The sequence below is a fragment of the Giraffa tippelskirchi genome, chromosome 9 (assembly GCF_054371585.1).
Source record: "Giraffa tippelskirchi isolate mGirTip1 chromosome 9, T2T-mGirTip1v1.2.pri, whole genome shotgun sequence".
NCBI classification, from domain to species: Eukaryota; Metazoa; Chordata; class Mammalia; order Artiodactyla; family Giraffidae; genus Giraffa; species Giraffa tippelskirchi.
The window spans coordinates 147,838,324-147,857,915 of record NC_137283.1 but is presented as its reverse complement, the minus strand read 5'-3'; the positions used below and the strand labels follow the sequence as shown (position 1 = coordinate 147,857,915).

General features: G+C 36.8%; 1 protein-coding gene across 7 annotated transcripts in view; it reads right to left on the bottom strand.

Annotated features, from left to right (window-relative positions):
* Positions 1–19,592, bottom strand: part of STXBP5 (syntaxin binding protein 5) — a 155,148-nt gene that overhangs the window by 50,633 nt on the left and 84,923 nt on the right. For 6 of the 7 annotated variants that reach the window (XM_081529910.1, XM_081529908.1, XM_081529911.1 and 3 more), the window contains exons 11-17: positions 9,056–9,210; positions 7,056–7,128; positions 5,181–5,328; positions 4,912–4,979; positions 4,598–4,638; positions 3,526–3,746; positions 2,866–3,044 (exon numbers count right to left, since the gene is read on the bottom strand). In XM_081529910.1, the coding sequence (XP_081386036.1) occupies positions 2,866–3,044; positions 3,526–3,746; positions 4,598–4,638; positions 4,912–4,979; positions 5,181–5,328; positions 7,056–7,128; positions 9,056–9,210 (885 nt within the window). Of the gene's footprint in view, positions 1–2,865; positions 3,045–3,522; positions 3,747–4,597; positions 4,639–4,911; positions 4,980–5,180; positions 5,329–7,055; positions 7,129–9,055; positions 9,211–19,592 lie in introns of all 7 variants that reach the window. The other variant, XM_081529909.1, reaches the window with a different exon arrangement.

Sequence of the window (19,592 nt, the reverse complement as noted above, 5' to 3'; positions counted from 1 at the left end):
ACAGCTACTTTTTAAAAAAAGTTTCTTCAAAAGACAATTACGTACAGGGAGGGATGGAATGGGTGGGGTTAGCAGATGTAATCTATTATATATAGAATGAATAAACAACAAGGTCCCACTGTACAGCACAGGGAATGATGTTCAATATCCTATGATAAAGAATATTGGAAAAGAGTATTTAAAAAAGAATATATATAGGTATAACTGAATCATTTTGCTGTACAGCAGAAATATAACACTGTAAATTAACTATACTTCAATGGGAAAAAAAAAACTGAAGTACAAAAATAATTTGTACAAAAAACAAACAAAATCTAAGTATTAGTTATTTTCACATCAATTTAGTTATATCTCTTATTTTAGAACTGGTTTTTGAGATTGTGGACTAAAACGATGTGAAGTTAACAATAACTGCATTTACCTGAAAACTATTAAAATGGTAAAAAAAAAAAAAAATATATATATATATAATTCAAATTGCCTATGATTTAAAAGTCACTAGTAAACATGTGGATTTCAGACAAAAAATCTCAAACTTGTTACCAAAATAAACCTCAAAGACAAACTTCTTTATATGCTTATAAAAATTAAACAAAAAACAGGAGAAATACACATGAAAATGAGAAGAAGTGGCATTAATATAAATTTTACAAATTTAAGTTTAAAGTACTACAGAGTAAGTAACAAAAGGGAAAGATGTAGAATTCTTTTATTTCCAAGTCTCATTCTATCTAAACATATTCCAGACTGTAGCAGAAAGGAAGTATATGTGTGTGTGTGTGTGTATATATATATATATATATATATATACACATGGGATAGAAAGGAAAGGGGAGGGGATAGGGAGGGTGGGGAGAGAGTGAGGGGAAGGGGGAGAGAAAGAGGGGAGAAACCCAAGACCTTTCTAAGAAAGTCGCTGCTTAACCTCAATGCTTATATTCTAAGGTCAGATCAGTCTTTCATCCTTGGCACTACTGACATCCTGCGCTGGCTAAATCTCTGTTGTGTGGCACTGTCCTGTGCACTGCAGGATGTTTTGCATCAACCCTGGTCTCTATGCCTGGGCTTCCCTGGTAGCTCAGCTGGTCAAGAATCCACCTGCAATGCAGTAGACCCTGGTTCGACTCTTGGGTTGGGAAGATCCCCTGGAGAAGGGAAAGGCTACCCACTCCAGTATTCTGGCCTGGAGAATTCCATGGACTGTATAGGCCATGGGGTCGCAAAGAGTTGGACACAACTGAGCAACTTTCACTTTCACTTTCACACACTAGATGCCAGTAGCACTCCTTCTCACTGTGACAGATATTGTCTCCAGACATCGCCAAGCATTCTGAGGAGAAAAATCATCCCCGTTTGAGAACCACTGGCGTAGAACACACAATCTCAAATTTATGTGAGCATATAAAGAAGATTAAAAAAGCTATACTTTATCTATATCATGAGTGATTGTGATATTAAAAAATCTGCTCTATCTCTGGTTGAATGCATTTTTGATTATGCAGACGTTCTCCTCAGCAACTATTGAACCCTTCAATAATGGTTCTAGTAGACCTAAAGTCAAAATAGTATAAAGCCTGGTTCTTTTAACAAATGCAAACTGTCTTTCTGACTACCCTCCCTATCTTGAATCTACTACAGTCTGCCTTTCACCCCCCACTTTTGTATTCAATCTCTGACATTTTCCACAAGCACTTTCAGTCATGACCCTAATTGACTTCTCTTTATACCCTAATTGACTTCTCTGTAAATATAATACTTTTAATCATAGTCTTCATAAAATCATTCAGTGATTTTAACTCTTTGTTTTCTTTCTATGCCATTTTTAAGGCACATATGCTTTAAAAGTGACCAACCTACATAGCATATTAAAAAGCAGAGACATTACTTTGCCAACAAAGGTCCATATAGTCAAAGCTATGGTTTTTCCAGCAGTGATGCATGGATGTGAGAATTGGACCATAAAGAAAGCTGAGCACCGAAGAATTGATGCTTTTGAACTGTGGTGTTGGAGAAGACTCTTGAGAGTCCCTTGGACTGCAAGGAGATCCAACCAGTCCATCCTAAAGGAAATCAGTCCTCAATATTCATTGGAAGGACTGGTGCTGAAGCTGAAGCTCCAATACTTTGGCCACCTGATATGAAGAACTGACTCATTGGAAAAGACCCTGATGCTGGGAAAGATTGAAGGCGCGAGTAGAAGAGGACGACAGAGGATGAGATGGTTGGATGGCATCACCGACTCAATGGACATGACTCCAGGAGTTGGTGATGGACAGGAAAGCCTGGCGTGCTGCAGTCCATGCAGTTGCAAAGAGTCGGACACAACTGAGTGACTGAACTGATGCTTTAAAAATTTTAACCACTCAATTAAAAGTAAAAATAAAATGTCCAATTTACTCCTATAAAAAAGCAAAATGCATTTAAATCTGGATTTCTACAATAAAGACATTTATATAACAATGCTATGATATTAAAGAAGATTCAGAAAAAGAAAGAAAATTATTACTAAACAACTATCGCTAAAGGCTGAAAAAACAGAATTTTCAGAGTGGCAGAAAGCAGTCTATGTGTACATTTGATCCACATATAAACCCAGACTAAAAAAAAGATGGATTGAGAAGACTGAGTTAGATACAAAGGAAAGATTCATGCTGGTCTACCAGTAGGTTTAGAGATCAAATTGTAGCACTTTAAGGATAAAATCATGGAATGCAATCATATTCCTCTTGGTGCCACAAAAAAATGAGTTGGATTAACCACAGTGAAATGCAGAAAAAGAAGTGGTTATGTCATTTTACTCTGTCACGGGAATTTATCTAAAGTAAGAGGTAAGTTCCAAAACATCTGTATTTTTATGTAACTTACTTCAAACAAGGAACATTGTCCCGAAGCCCATCAGATGAACTGCTACTGGTAGAAGGATGAGATTGAGGAGGGATGGGCTGTGGATTGGCACTCCCAACTGGCGTTGGCAAAGGTGGTGCCTGTTCACCCTCCGGGGTTTCCACATCACTTATCTCATACAACAATCGAACTTCAAGCATCTGTTGTAAAAGTAAAACAGTTTACCCTCTCCTAACAATTACTGTTCATTTTGTTAGTTTATACATACACACATGTACACTACATTTTTAAAGGAAAAATTTAGTGAGATTACTAAAGGTAAACATTTCACAAAGAAAAAAATGTTTCTGACTCAGCTTTTTAAAAATGATTGTGTGTTTGTGTGCAAGTACATTCACACATTTACATTATGATTTTAGGATTTATGGCACTCCTGTTAATACTAAATTAGATTAGGCTCACACTTATATCAGCTTTCCTTAAATGAAACACAGAATGCATTTAAAGATTTAAATAAACGTTCAGTAAAAAGATACACATGAAAATGTCTTTTCTTCACAAAAGGTAAATGAAATGTAAATATTGATGTGTTTTAAAAATGACTACAGATAGTCTCCTAAGTGATTTGAAAACTTTTAAATGTCAGACATTTGACATTGAAAATAATTAAGAGACTACTACCGGAATGACTTCTGTAATCACTTCTTGTTTGCTGAATCTATAAATAATGACATGAGCTGAAACTCCAGCTATGCACAGCATTCTACTTTCAGGACACCAGGAGATGATCTGGATGGCATATGGATCTTCATCCACAATGTCTGTGTTTGGCTTCTCATCTTTATTTCTTGACTTTTCAAATACTTTAGATGTCTTTAGTTTATATAATACTTGTAGAGTTACTAAAAAAAAAAAGGATAAAATATCTTAGTACAAAAAGAACAAATAAAAGGGAATATTTAATCAGTCATACCACATCAGAAAAACAGCCTGTTTTTTGAATCATATTTTTATTCCTATGTCTATATTTCTTTCTTATTCTTTTACTTAACGTATTCACTATACTTCATTGACCAAAGAAGGTACACTCATTGTATTCATTAAAAAAAAAATCACCATCATGATGAATTTAGATTATCTGAAAAAAATGTGTAACAAAAAGATTTTGTAAAAAAAGAAAAGCATGAGTAAAAATAATAAAGCACATATTTTGCTTTATAGAATTATTTTCTCTCTGAAAAGTACCACTATTATCTAACACTTATTCATGATGAAACATAATATACCCTGAGTTAACTGGATTCTAATTACAAACACTACTCATTCAAAGCATTCTTTCCTTTTTGCTAATGTAACCACTGTATATAATTCACATAGAGAGCACAGACTTTCATGACATAAGTTTATAATCAGACCCTAAAATTATTCAACAGATTTATGTTGATTTGAAACATATTCTCACTTTTCTTATCTCTGAGTTAGGAAGAGAGGTTAGAAAAAATACTGAAGAAAGGATCGGAGTAGTTCTGCTGAGAATTATTCTTTTTTTTTTAGAATTATTCTTGATTCACTAATTAACATCCTTCAAATATCTTCATCTATTACAAATTCTACTCAAATACTTGATAAATCAGGCATTAACTTTACAGCCTCTAAATTTCAAATTAAATGTTAGCTATGTAATCATTACAAAACAGATTACATAAAAGAAATAACTGTATACCATGTAACAAATAATATTCAGAATACTTACTCGCAGAAGCATCCCAGAACTTAATTGATCCATCAGCATGCCTGTGAAAAGCAAATGAATTAAGAATGTGTTGAAGAAAAAATTTACACCATTTCTCTTTGAAGTTAAATATATTGTCACTTAAACATAGTTACCAAAGTGAGGAAAAAGGTAAAATTTAGGATAAATTCATAGGTTCTATATAATAACTTGTTGCTTATGATGTTACTGTATAAAGAAAAGCACTACCTGCCCAACTAATTAATATTCATGTAGTCCTAATTATATTTAGTTATTAATGATTTTTTTTTAGGAGAAAACAGACTTTTACTTACCCTGTAATAATTATTTCTGAGTAGCTTTGAGCACCCAAGCCCCAATTACCTCCATTAATGGGCCATTCCTATAAGAAAAGATTATTGTATAAAGCAATTTCCAAGCATATCATGTATCTTCATAATATATTTATGACAACAGTAAACAGCATATTTCATTTCCAAAAAGGATTTTTAATTTCTCTAGAAAAGGTATCATTATCAACCACGTCAAGGTGAGAAGTATAAAATACTGAAATGTAGTAAAGAGTAAAATTCATGTTCAATACCTTTTTGCTGTAGCCTTGACGTTTCTGTCTAGCTCCAACAGAATAAAATGCAGGAATAAGGTCCACGGGACAATCGGCAAAATATTCGCAACATGTAACAGGGGATTCATGTATACTCAAAGGGTAGGGATTTTCAAATATAGGGTATCTTTAACAGAGGAAAAGAAAAAATATTTGTTAATGAATGATTACCTATGATTAATGAAACAATGAAAAACATATTTAAACTTATTTAATAATAGGTTATTCTAGGGCTATCATTTAGAGATAACGTTTATAAATTCCTTTGTGCGACATGGTCTTGTTATTTTCAAGAAGAAAAAAATTCATTATTGCAGTTAGCACGCACTAAGTTGACGTGAATTTTGGAATGCCTTAGAGTAAGGTAAATAATACCATTCACTTACACTTCAGGGTTTTCCTATCTCAGTACCACTCCCATTTTGGATCAGAGCTTATTATGGGGGCTGTCCTGTGCACTGTGGATGTTAGCAGCACCCCTGTCCTCCACCACTAGATGCCAGCAGCACCCCTCCCCTCAACCGTAGATGTCTACACAGAAATTGTCAAATGTCTCTTGAGGGGCAAAACTGCCTCCAATCCAGAAATACTGAATGGGTAAACTCATCTAAAACCATATTTAATGATTATCTCTCAGGAAATACAACTAATGTAATACAATGTTCTTCCATTCAAAAAATTTATAAGTAAACATACTATCATCTAATCTAGAACAAGCAGAATATTGGAAATACCACAAAAAGTTGCACAGGAGCTATGGTGAGAATTTACAGGTCAGTTATGATATGTCTGGTTAAGAGAGAATAGGAAAAGCTTGAAGAGGAAAAGAAGGCTGCTTTGAAATAGGAAAAACTTGAAGAGGAAAATAAGGCTTTGAAAGTTATGTGGATTTTTGATGGCAGTGACACAAGTGGAATGTTTCAGGTGCTGGGAGCTACATAAGAAAAGACATGGAAGTGTGATGCTTGTTTAACACACTGTTCAGTTTTCCTAGAGAACAGGTACCAGGTTGGAAATGTATGCTGAATCCCTTCTATGTAGAGTAGCAGGCTGAGAAACCGCTTTTACATAAAAAACCAACAGAGATCCATAGGGATTTAAAGAAAAGAGTAACAAGATTGGTGAAGTGAAGTGAAAGTTGCTCAGTCATGTATGTCCGACTCTTGGCGACCCCATGGACTCTACAGTCCATAGAATCCTCCAGGACAGAATACTGGAGTGGGTAGCCTTTCCCTTTTCCAGGGGATATTCCCAACCCAGAGATCGAACCCAGGGCAGATTCTTTACCAGCTGAGCCACAGGAGAAGCCCAAGAATACTGGAGTGGGTAGCCTATTCCTTTCTCCAGCAGATCTTCCAAACCCAGGAATTGAACTGGGGAGCAGGGTTAGGCTCTCCACTCCAGTATTCTTGGGCTTCCCTTGTGGTTCATCTGGTACAGAATCCACCCTGGGTTTGATTCCTGGGTTGGGAAGATCCCCTGGAGAAGGGTTAGGCTACCCACTCCAGTATTCTGGCCTGGAGAATTCCATGGACCATATAGACCAAGTCCATGGGGTCACAAAGAGTTGGACATGACTGAGCGACTTTCATTTTCACTTTCAGGGTATTCAAGTATTAGGTTGAATCATAAAAAATTTCAGAAATTCAACAGATTTTGATTTAAACTTGGATTTCTATATGAGTAACATAACAGAGAAATTTGGCAGGTAATAAGAAATGTGTATCTGTAGTTCTAAAAGGGGGTCCAGGTTATGAATATAAATGCAGCATTTTCGAAGAAATGAAACAGTCAATCCTAAAGAGACTCTTCACCACATACTAAAGTAACTGTCCACCAAATTTTATTTCTTACCCATTTTGTGCAAGGTCTATTAGTACTAAATCCTTTTCTAGTAGAACAACCACAGCATATGGTTCTTGAAAATCTGGAACAGGAAAACAAGGCATGAACAAATATGGAAGAGGACTGCAAATTAGATAACAAAACATGTTGGTGTGGTTTTTATTTTATTTTGTTCCATTTGCTCGAGTATTAACATTCTGATATTGTACTTCATATAATGTAAGGCCAGTATGTTTTAAATGAGATAAATCTATATAATACCCCATAAATAATTATTTGTTTTGTAAAGATGAGTTAGACAAGTTCACAGTACCTTCCATGGTATTGCAAAGTCCAAGACAGTACATGAATAACATATCCCAAATTTAAATTTGAATACCCATAAGAACAACTCTTGTTACTGGATCTTATAGAAACCCACTAGATTACTACTATAATATTGTAACTCTTTCTTGGGTATTTTCCATGTGCATATCAACTATAAAATGCATTACATATTTATATCTCAATTAGCTTTAAATAAAAGTAAAAAAGATCCAGCTAAATTTCCCCTGAAATAATAACATGTCAATGATGATGATTAATTTCATGTGTTAGCTTGTCTCTGCTATGGTGCCCATTTGTTTGGCCAGACACCAGTACAGATGTTGCTGACATGTTCTTCTGTGAACTGGAGCCAGAAAAACCGGAGAGCTCCAATCTAAGCTTCGGCATGGACAGAGCACGGGAGAAAATGGAACTACGCTTGGAGGTGCTGCTGAGTTCAACCACTACAGAAGATAACACTTTGAGATGACCCAGCAGCGCACCTTTGATCAGTGGCCTTGGTTCATCAAGATCCAGGACCTGAAAGCAGCAAATATTTGGTGTGGAGCACGACCTTCTCTAACTTCACCCCATGTCTTACCCACACCATTGAAGAAATTGTGTACTCCCCACCCTCACCTCCAGATCTGTAATGACTCTAATTTTTGTCATTCTCTCATCTGCTTTGTCACCTCTGACCTTCACCTTAGCACACTCAGAGCGGGAATGGTTGTCAAGTAAATAAGCTTGGGCCTTTTTTACACCTAGTTTTTATTTGAACAAAAAGTTTAGCTATCACAGAAAATTGATCTCCTAATTTTGTATTCTCAATGACCTATATCGGAGAAGGCAATGGCACCCCACTCCAGTACTCTTGCCTGGAAAATCCCATGGACGGAGGAGCCTGGTAGGCTACAGTCCATGGGGTGGCTAAGAGTCGGACACGACTGAGTGACTTCACTTTCACTTTTCCCTTTCATGCTCTGGAGAAGGAAATGGCAACCCACTCCAGTATTCTTGCCTGGAGAATCCCAGGGACGGCAGAGCCTGGTGAGCTGCCATCTATGGGGTCGCACAGAGTCGGACACGACTGAAGCGACTTAGCAGCAGCAGCAACATTTAAGTTAGTAGACTCTGAGTAAAGCAGAAAATTGTAGATAATTTGGGTGGGTCTCATTCAATCAGTTGAAGGCCTGAAGAACAAAGACAGGAGGTGTTCTGAAAAAAGGAGTTTGCCTCAAGATGGCAACTCGGAAATTTGCCTGAGTTTCCTTCCTTAAAAATTCAGATTCAAGACAGCAAATCAAACTCGCCTGAATTTTCAAATCGCCAGTACATTTTCACAATGCCTTTAAAATAAATTCGTATTTCTGCTCTTGTTCACCTTCTAAAATCTCCTATTGTTTCTGTTACTCTGGAAAACTGTAACTGATACACTAGATTTTTAGAGGATTTTTAAGTTGTTCTTAATGTGGACAGTTTTGTCTATCCTTTCAGAGGCACTTACTACCAAAATGTAGTATGAAACAGACATAGTTTATTAAACAAAATTTCTCAAATAAAATTTATAAAGTTATGAAGGCAGCATTCCTTCCCCAGAAGAATCAGCACAACGGGATAAGGAAACTACTTGGATAACAGGGAGGTCTTGTTCTGAATAACAGTTATCTATTGAGAATGAATTTTACAGATACAACACTTACCATTTGGGTATGGCGTTTCACACAGCGTCAGAAAGTCAACAATTGAGTAGTCCATTTCTAGCACTGCAGTACTTTTCCCATGCATTACTGTTAAGCAAGGTCTTCTTCCTACAGTATCATACGACAAACCTCCTGATAAAATAATAAAAGGTTCCCTGGAAATAAAATACACAGTTAGGATTATAAACAGCATAATGGAGTCTACCTTCTTGCTGTATCATAAATTCTTTCTTAGTGAAATAATCAAATCTTAAATTTTAACATTTTTAGGCACCATTTAATTGATTACTCACATGCAGATTTTTAAACTGCAATAGGTAAAATCCAGGTGAATTCTTAAAAATTAATATACAGTATGTATGAACACTGACCACATTCTATTCTCATATCTCCTTTTGGCTCCTATATTTTTTTTCTTTTATCCACTTTATACAATTTTTAAAAAATTCTCTCTAGGTTTCTCCTGGTAAGTCTCTTAAATGTACTGCCATTATTTTCAATCCTAATAACCAGACCTTCTCAACAGAAATTCTAAGAGCGACTGTAAATACCTTAAGGCACCCATTGTATGCAATGGATTAACTTCTCAAAGGTGCATCAAGAATGTACTAGCCACAAATCACCCCTGAGAAAACTGAAAAAATGGTCATTCAAATCATTTTCTGTGGTGCTTAAATCTGTCCTGGAAGCTTGGCTGGTATCCTCAGAAATACACCTCCCATCCACATCTATCAACTGCCCTTTGACACTTCTAATTAGCCCTATAACTTTGTCTCCTTATTAGTCATTGGTAAATGTAATGATTTACCCCTAGAACTTTGTCTCCTTGTCATTAGTAAATGTAATGATTTACCTAGGTTTACTTTTAAAAGCTAAATATTTAAATATGAAAAAAAGAAAAATACCTAAATATCCTTTCATATGCTTTGATCTATGTGTATTTCTTTATCTTTGACTTCCTTGCACATGTTTTTCATCCATGTTTTATTAGATTAGTATCTTTTCTGTTTTCTAAGAGTTCTTTGCATTCTAAGGAAATCAGATCTTGATCTGCCACATGTATCTTCCCACTGTTGGTGGGGAAGTTGTTTATGGTGCATCACACAGACGATTTAAAAGGTTCCTGTATGACCTTCTTAAAGCTCTTCGTTTATAATTTCTGAGGTAGGTCCATAGTGCTTCCTCTAGGCCCAGTGCATTTAACCCCCTCCTCTCACACCTAGTACAAGCAGTATGTGATAATATGTAATGTTAAATAAGCATAGCTAGTTCTGGAACTACACCGCCTCTGTTTAAATCTCAGCTCTGGCTCTACTTTCCCCATGACCTTGCATAAGGTGCTTAATCTCTCCTTGCCAAGTTTCTGTGTCTATATAACATGGAGCTAGAGTGGTAAGTATTTCAGTTCAGTCACTCAGTCGTGTCCGACTCTTTGTGATCCCATGGACTGCAGCACGCCAGGCCTCCCTGTCCATCACCAACTCCCAAAGCTTGCTCAAACTCATATCCATCAAGTTGGTGATGCCATCCAACCATGTCATCCTCTGTCGTCCCCTTCTCCTCCTGCCTTTAATCTTTCCCAGCATCAGGGTCTTTTCCAATGAGTCAGTTCTTTGCATCAGGTGGCCAAAGTATTGGAGCTTCAGCATCAGTCCTTCCAATGAATATTCAGGACTGATTTCCTTTAGGATTGACTGGTTGGATCTCCTTGCAGTCCAAGGACTCGCAAAAGTCGTCTCCAGCACCACAGTTCAAAAGCATCAATTCTTTGGCGCTCAGCTTTCTCTATGGTCCAACTCTCACATCCATACATGACTACTGGAAAAACCATAGCATTGACTATATGGACCTTTGTTGGCAAAGTAATGTCTCTGCTTTTTAATATGCTGTCTAGGTTCGTCATAGCTTTTCTTCGAAGGAGCAAGCGCATTTATCCTCATACAATTACTGAATTAATTAATATACGCAAAGCACTGGGTTCAGTGGCTGGTGTAAAGAATTACCTATTATCATTATCATTATCATCAAATCATCATTCACTGAACTAATTATTTTGCTTATTTTTTCCCTCATGAAAACATAACCTCCATGAGGGCAAGGGTTTTTATCTGTTTTGTTCACTGCTATATGCAAAACAGTGTGTTGTTGGTAAATAAGTACATTAACAAAAATGTATGTTATGTTAACCATTGTCTAGTTTACTAACATTTAGATTTTTCAGCACTAAACTGTTTCGGGTATAGACCCATACTTTCACTGTTCTAACTCTTGATTTACTGTGATTATTGATTGTAGTCAGGAAAGTATATTTAATTTTCCTCTACTTTTCATTATAGACAGTGAATAAACAATGTAACTCTTTTGTATTCCGAAATACAACATACAACTGAATATAAAATACTAAAAAGGGTGAAAAGTCTAACAACTTACACTTTTATAGAATGAGAGGCATAGGCCAGGTTATTTAATATGTAATATTTCAAAAAAAGTCTGACAAGTTTGTTTTTATATATACAAAACTTTAAAAAAAAAAGCATTATTAATACAAGAACTATGAACAGGAAAATGCTAAGGTACATTACAGAATAAAATTCCCATGGAGATACCAAGTAGGTATTGACAGGTAGGTAATCAGTTTATTAGACAAACTCTTAACATGGTTTAAATAACACCATGGCATTTTGTTAAGTTTCTCCTCAAAACGCAACTATGTGTTTACTCAGTAGCATTGTAAATGCCTATACTTCTTTTGTAAACTTAGTAGAAAAAAACAACAACAACAAAAAATTATGGGTAAAAATACATGAATAAGTAATAGTTTGAAAGGAGTATCAAGGTAATACTCTTTTTCATAATAATAAAAGTTTCCATAATTCAGCAATAAATGCATGTGTATGCATATTTTTTCTTATCTTATGGGATGTTTTTAAAAAATCACCTCAGTTTGCCAGGCAGGAATCACCTGACTTGCAAACTTAATGTCCCAAATCTTGAGGCATAAATATTAAGGAAATAAATATTTTACCAGAAGAAACCAGTCTTAAATACAATGATAAAATCGAGTTAAATATTTTAACATTTGACATGTAAAACTATAAAAATTCAAAAGTTTTGTTGACATTTGAAATTATATTCAAAGTTCTAGGAATCTAGATTATTTCTAGATAACATGTGAATTGTGGATGTGGATAATCTTCTTCTTTTAAATAAATTATCCTTTTTAATGTTATCATAAGGTCTAGAAGTAATGTAAGTTTTATCCAAAAGTCTGCCTTTTGAAGGCATCTAGGTTAGGAAGGTATTAGTTTGAACTTTTTACAATTTTGATTGTTATTTTTAAAAGGGTAGACACGTCAGAAAAGTATACATGCTTCCTGACTCTGATTAAGCTCCCGAGGCTGGCTTTGACGATAGATTTGGCTGAAGTTGTGTTTCCAGTGGAAGCATTCTTTATTTTTTCTACTCAAGAAGTCATTTGTATAACCAATTTGCTCAATTCAGTCCCATAACACTATCCATTCATTTGAGCACCTGCACTCCTGAGAATAAAATGGCGCTTTCATGCTTGTTCTAGACAGACAGTTAACACACTGTGACAGACAGTTAACACACATGAAGACAGTAAAACAAGGTAGAGTGCTGAATGTGAGGGAGGGGCTAGAGGGGCTACTGTAAAATAGAGCAGTCAGGAAAGGCTCCTGAAGTAATGACAGGTGAACTGGAATCCGAATGAAGAGGAGCCAGCCAATCAAAGGTCTCAGGGTTAAAAGAGAAGGATATACAGTTTAGACTGCAGGAATAACCACCACAAAGACCTCAAGTCTTGAATGAGCTTGGACTACCTGAGGAACTAAAAGACCACCATGGTTGCAACACATTGAGTAAAGCAGTACGTGGTAGATGACATGACCCCAAATCTTGCAAACACATCCTGTTTATACCATAATTATCTCAAGAACCTGATCGTTCTATTTCATCTTCTTAATCAACATGAGTTCTGACCCTAATGACCTCCAACTTATATTCTTACAATAGCGTTTGGTTATTCATTGCCTGATATATACTTGCCCCTCATTTTGTGTTGGGCTAATATCTATTTCTCCTTTAAAACTCAGTCCAATCTGCATTTTTCCTGACCCATCCTTCCTGAGTTGGATGCCCTTCCTGTGTTCCTAAGCACCCTCCACATACCTCTTCTCAGCTCTTCCACATTGAATTTTCATTATCTACTTTCCATTTGTATTGTGAGCTCCTTCAGGACACAGAATGGTATTTAATCCCTGTACTCATAGGCCCCAGGCAAGGTATCCCCAAATGTTTTTGTCACATACATTTTAAACATCGCTAAACCTACTGCTCAGCTGGTCATTGGTGCTAGACTTGCTGACTCCTGTAGGAGAAGCCCCGCATCTCAGTCAGATTGGAGAAGGATATGGCAACCTACTCCAGTAATCTTGCCTGGGATATTCCATGGACAGAGGAGCCTGGTGGGCTATAGTCCATGAGGTCTTAAACAGTCGGAAACAACTTAGCAACTAAACAACAACATTGAGAAACACTGTCTAAGAAGCTTGAAATACAACTGTTGTGCTATTCTGATATCCCTTCTGCATAATTAGTACTCTTACCTATATTATTCACTGCTGCTGCTAAGTTGCTTCAGTCGTGTCTGACTCTGTGCGACCCCATAGACGGCAGCCCACCAGGCTCCCCCGTCCCTGGGATTCTCCAGGCAAGAACACTGGAGTGGGTTGCCATTTCCTTCTCCAATGCATGAAAGGGAAAAGTGAAAGTGAAGTCGCTCAGTCGTGTCTGACTCTTAGCATCCCCATGGACTGCAGCCTACCAGGCTCCTCCGTCCATGGGATTTTCCAGGCAAGAGTACTGGAGTGGGGTGCCATTCCCTTCTCCAATATTATTCACTACTCCTATATATTTTTAAGATTGGAATATAAGTTCTAAATACGTAATCTCATATGCCATTGATTTATACTAATAATCTTATCAAATTCCCCAAGTTTTTCCAAATGAAGATATGCCACTCTATTTCAGAGGTGTGTGCTGTGTTGTGCTTAGTCGCTCAGTCATGTCAGGTCTTTGTGACCCCATGGGCCCGCCAGGATCCTCAGTCCGTGGGATTTCCCAGGCAAGAATACTGGAGTGGTATAACACTTTACATTTGGTGAGTAGAATTGTACCTTAGCTCTTGAAAGCTACCAGGTAACAAATACCTTATCCTTACCACTCTAATCTCCGAACTTCACATGAAGTTCAAACACACATTTATTACTGACTGAATTAATAAATAATTATTAATTTTTATAAGACCCTATATCATATTTCTCAGATTCTTAGTTCACCTTTCAAATGTAAATTTGTATTATCTAATTTGAATAGTCTAAGAGATATTTGTGCAATTATGACCTCTTATTTGGTGTCAAATTAGATTCACCTGCACACATGGTTACAGTAGAAAACAAATTGTGACGCATACGCAATAAGTAATAGTGAATTCCTTCTACAAAGTTTTTGAGCCAAGAAATCAAAATGGAATAAGCAAAAACAAAGCTTTCAAAAATGTGAATGCTTAACGTAAGGGCCAGGAAGCAAAAAAGAAAATAAAATTGAAAAGACAGGGAAATGGGACTTCCTTGGCAGTCCAGGGGCTTCCAATGAAGAAGATGGGGGTTTGATCCCTGGTGGGGGAACTAAGATTCCGGCAGGTTGCTGGCATGGGCAAAAAAATAATACAAAATAAAAATAAAAGAAGAAAACATTGGGAGATGAATTGCTAATCATATAATGTTACAGTCTCAAACAATGCTGCTCAAACTATCTGTGGTCAAGAACTATTTAAAAATTTTAAAATTCACTGGAAATCTATGCTTTTTGTAAGAAAAACAACAACTAAAGTGTGTGTAGATGTTGTGGCAAAGTCAGATGAGATTAAAGTTTCTACACTCTCCTCTTGATTTCTGTACTTATTTTGTCTCCCATCAGTTAGCAGGGTGGACTCATCCATACATCACACTTTGAGTAGTGGAGCAGAGAAAGCTCAGTCTCCTAACGACTGGCACTACTTGACTTAGTGTCATTAAGGATCTCACTGTAAGATCCCACACCCCTTACACTCTGCAGATTTCAATCAGAAACCACAGAACTCTTTAGCTGGGCCTGGATGGGTAGAGAGGTTGATCATAAGAACAACTCTTTGATAAAAAGAGAGCTAATGCTTAATTAGAAGTTTTCATCAGGTTATTATTTGAGTGAACAGAGAAATACCCGGGTACCATAAGAATAAATCACTATGATAATGAGATAATTTGCTAGTATGATGAAGATGATGTTCCATTATATTTCCAGTTCACATTTATACATCTGCCAATTTTAAGAGGACCCTTTGGAGCCAAGGGAGCTACTTCCAGACCATGTTTCACTAGTGACTAACCCTAAGAATCTTTTGCTAATACAGATAAAAAGTTATGCTGCTGCCGCTAAGTCGCTTCAGTTGTGTCTGACTCTGTGCGACCCCATCGACAGCAGCCCACCAGGCTTCCCCATCCCTGGGATTCTCCAGGCAAGAACACTGGAGTGGGTTGCGATTTCCTTCTCCAGTGCATGAAAGTGAAAAGTGAAAGTGAAGTCGCTCAGTCGTGTCCAATTCTTAGCGACCCCATGGACTGCAGCCCACCTGGCTCCTCCGTCCATGGGATCTTCCAGGCAAGAATACTGAGTGAGGTGCCACTGCCTTCTCCAAAAAGTTATGAGTTTGGAGTAAAAATAAAAGAAGGTAACACTTAAACAAGTTTCTGTTCATTTCATGACTAATTTAACAATGATAATACAGTTTGGTAGAGTGGGTTTTTTATACTACAGTATTTGCATAAAATACAAGATTTTAATTTTATGTCAAATATTTTATTATAATTTTTGTTATCTTAAATTGTTAAGCGTAATTGGATTTAATACACATCCTTTAAGGTAGTAAAAATATGGAATCTCAAAATATTTCCTTTTGGATAAGTCCTCTAAACGCCTATGTGACATGCAACAGTGATTCTTACTATGGTCCGTGACTGCTAGGAGTTCCCAAGACTCTTTCCAAAAAAATCACTAAGGGTAAAACTATTTTCATTGTGATATTAAAACATCACTTGCTTTTTTCACTATGTTGATATTTGCATTGACGGCACAAAAGTAACAGTAATCAAATAAAACTCCTGTACCTCAGACTGAGCTGAATCAGCATGAATCAAAACAGTGGCACCAAACTCTACTAGTTATAGTCTTTACTGCCACATGCCAAGGAGGATTTTTTTTTCCTCTCACTTTAAAGTGTCCTTGATGAAGCAGTAAAATGACTACTTTTAAATTTTGCATCCTGACCCTAGGGCTTTAGTTTATTAAAAGGGGTTCTATTAGTACAATCAGAGAAGGCAATGGCACCCTACTCCAGTACTCTTGCCTGGAAAATCCCATGGACGGAGGAGCCTGGTAGGCTACAGTCCATGGGGTCGCTAACAGTCGGACACGACTGAGCGACTTCACTTTCACTTTTCCCTTTCATGCACTGGAGAAGGAAATGGCAACCCACTCCAGTGTTCTTGCCTGGAGAATCCCAGGGACGGGGGAGCCTGGTGGGCTGCCGTCTATGGGGTTGCAGAGTCGGACACGACTGAAGCGACTTAGCAGCAGCATTAGTACAATGGAAAGAAATGTTCAACACTGGGCTGAGAAAATGGGAGCAGATCTGAGTAGTAGCGTGTAAGCTATTGTCGTTCAGTCACTAAGTCATGTCCGACTCTTTGAGACACCATGGACTGCAGCACACCAGTCTTCCTTGTCCTTCACCATCTTCTGGAGCTTGCTCAAACTCGTCCATTGACTTGGTGATGCCATGCAACCATCTCATCCTCTGTAGTCCCCTTCTCCTCCTGCCCTCAATCTTTCCCAGCATCAGGGTCTTTTCCAATGAGCTGACTCTTTGCATCAGGTGGCCGATGTATTAGAGCTTCAGCTTTAGCATCAGTCCTTCCAATGAATATTCAGCGTTGATTTCCTTTAGGATTGACTGGTTTGATTTCCTTGCTGTGCAAGGGACTCTCAAGGGTCTTCTCCAGCATCACAGTTCAAAAGCATCAATTCTTCAGTGCTCAGCCTTTATGGTCCAACTCTCACATCCGTACATGACCACTGGAAAAACCACAGCTTTGAATATAAGAACCTTTGTCGGCAAAGTGATGTTTCTTCTTTTTAATCTGCTGTCTAGGTTTGTTATAGCTTTCCTTCCAAGGAATAGTATAAGAGCTGTAGTTTATTATTTTAGACATTAAAGAGATTTCCAAAATAAAACAATTCCCCTAATTTTTTTAGAATGTTAAAATTATTTAAAAATATATTAATACATATTTTTAAATTCTAAACTTTATTTCTAATATGGTAAATATCAAAAGATAAAAACCCACAAAAATAAAAGTTCTTTTCGGTTCTTCATAATTAAAAGTGTAAAGGATCCTGAGATTAGCTTGTGGATAGTTAGTATACACCTAAAAACTAAGCCCACACAAAAAGAAAATATGCAATGACAGGTTTTCATTTTAATAAAGTGGTAACAGTTAATGAGCTATTATAATTATTAAAAGATTATATAATTATATAAATGGTATTATAATTAAAAAAGGTATTAGTGGGCTTGGGTTTATTAGCGTATTCTATCAGTATAATACAAAAAAATAAAAGTGGCATTCTTCTCTAAATTATCTTCTTTTGACCATTAGTATAGTGATATTTATCAAAGTCCTATGACTTCTGTGCTTAGTCACTAAATCAAGTCAGACTCTCTGTGACCCCACAGACTGCAGCCTGCCAGGCCCCTCTGTCCATGGGGATTTTCCTGGCAAGAATACTGGAGTGGGTTGCCATACCCTCCTCCAGGGGATCTACCCAACCCAGGAAAATGACTTCTCTTTATACTAGTCAAATTTTAAAGTCTTCCTTAATCATTTAAGAATTTTTAAGAGTTATTTAGCATTGCCTCTAACATCTGAAATTCTCATTTAAATAACTGCCCACAAATCACAAATTTAAAGACAAAGGCAGAAAAATCCATGAATTCTGAAGTTCTTGCTTAATTATGAAAGGGAAATAGGATCTCAGAACACCATTTCCAACTTGGAGGCAAAAACTTCCTTAAGTGCTACTATGAACTGAAATTTTCATGAACCATAAAAACTTCACAAGAATTACAGTAACTCTCTAGTAGCCCATAAAGGCTGATAATGATAATGAAAGCTAGTATGATGAAGTCGCCATGCAATGGCAACACAACTTTTCTCCACCTGTGCTTTTCAGGACAGAGCATCGGTTGTTGTGTGAAGCTAAACAGAAAGCAAAACAGTAAGCATCATACGGTAAATCAGTGAGATAAAGATACAGAGTTTAGTAGACATATTCTAACCATACAAATTCCACAAAAACTTATGCTGTGGGATTTTACAGTTTCTATATACAGAGTTGTTAGGATACATAAGGTTTATAAGGACATAACAGTAATTCATATCAGTGTAATACTCTGGTTTTTTCTAGTATCAATATATACAGAAAAATTCAACTATGTAACAATTAGACTTTCTTTTTTTTCCCAAAAAGAAATCTAAACTTTTTAATGTAGTCTTTGCCATATGGAATTAACTTATGATGAAATGAACCATATATGAGGTTCAGTGTCACAAGTATAATTCCAAAGCTTATTTATAAACCAACATTTAAAAGTCATTTACTGCAAACAGTCTTACATGGATTTTACTGTTGTCTTCTAGAAAAATATAACCTAAATTATATAAGCTAATATCAATATATATTATAAACATCCAAGTAGCGGGCTCCAAAATCACTGTGAAAGGTGACTGCAGCCATGAAATTAAAAGACACTTGCTCCTTAGAAGAAAAGCTATAGCAAACCTAGACAGCATATTAAAAAGCAGAGACACGACTTTGCTGACAGAGGTTCATATAGTCAAAGGTCCAGTAGTCATGTATGGATGTGAGAGTTGGGACCATGAACAAAGCTGAGTGTTGAATAATTGATGCTTCTGAATTGTCGTGCTGGAGAAGACTTGAGAGTCCCTTAGACTGCAAGGAGATCAAACCAGTCCATCCTAAAGGAAATCAGTCCTGAATATTCATTGGAAGGACTGATGGTGAAGCTGAAGCTCCAATATTTTGGCCACATGATGCGTAGAGTCAACTCATTTGAAAAGACCCTCATGCTGGGAAAGATTGAAGGCAAAAAGAAAAGAAGATAGCAGAGGATGAGATGGTGAGATAGCATCACCAACTCAATGGACATGAATCTGAGCCAACTCAGGGAGATAGTGAAGGACGGGGAAACTTGGCATGCTGCTGCAGTCCATGGGGTCACAAAGAGTCGGACATGACTTAGCAACTGAACAAAAACAACAACCAATGAATTATCACTAAGACATTGCGTCTATGTACAGTTCACAGTGAAGTCACTTTAGGGATAGGAAAAATTGTA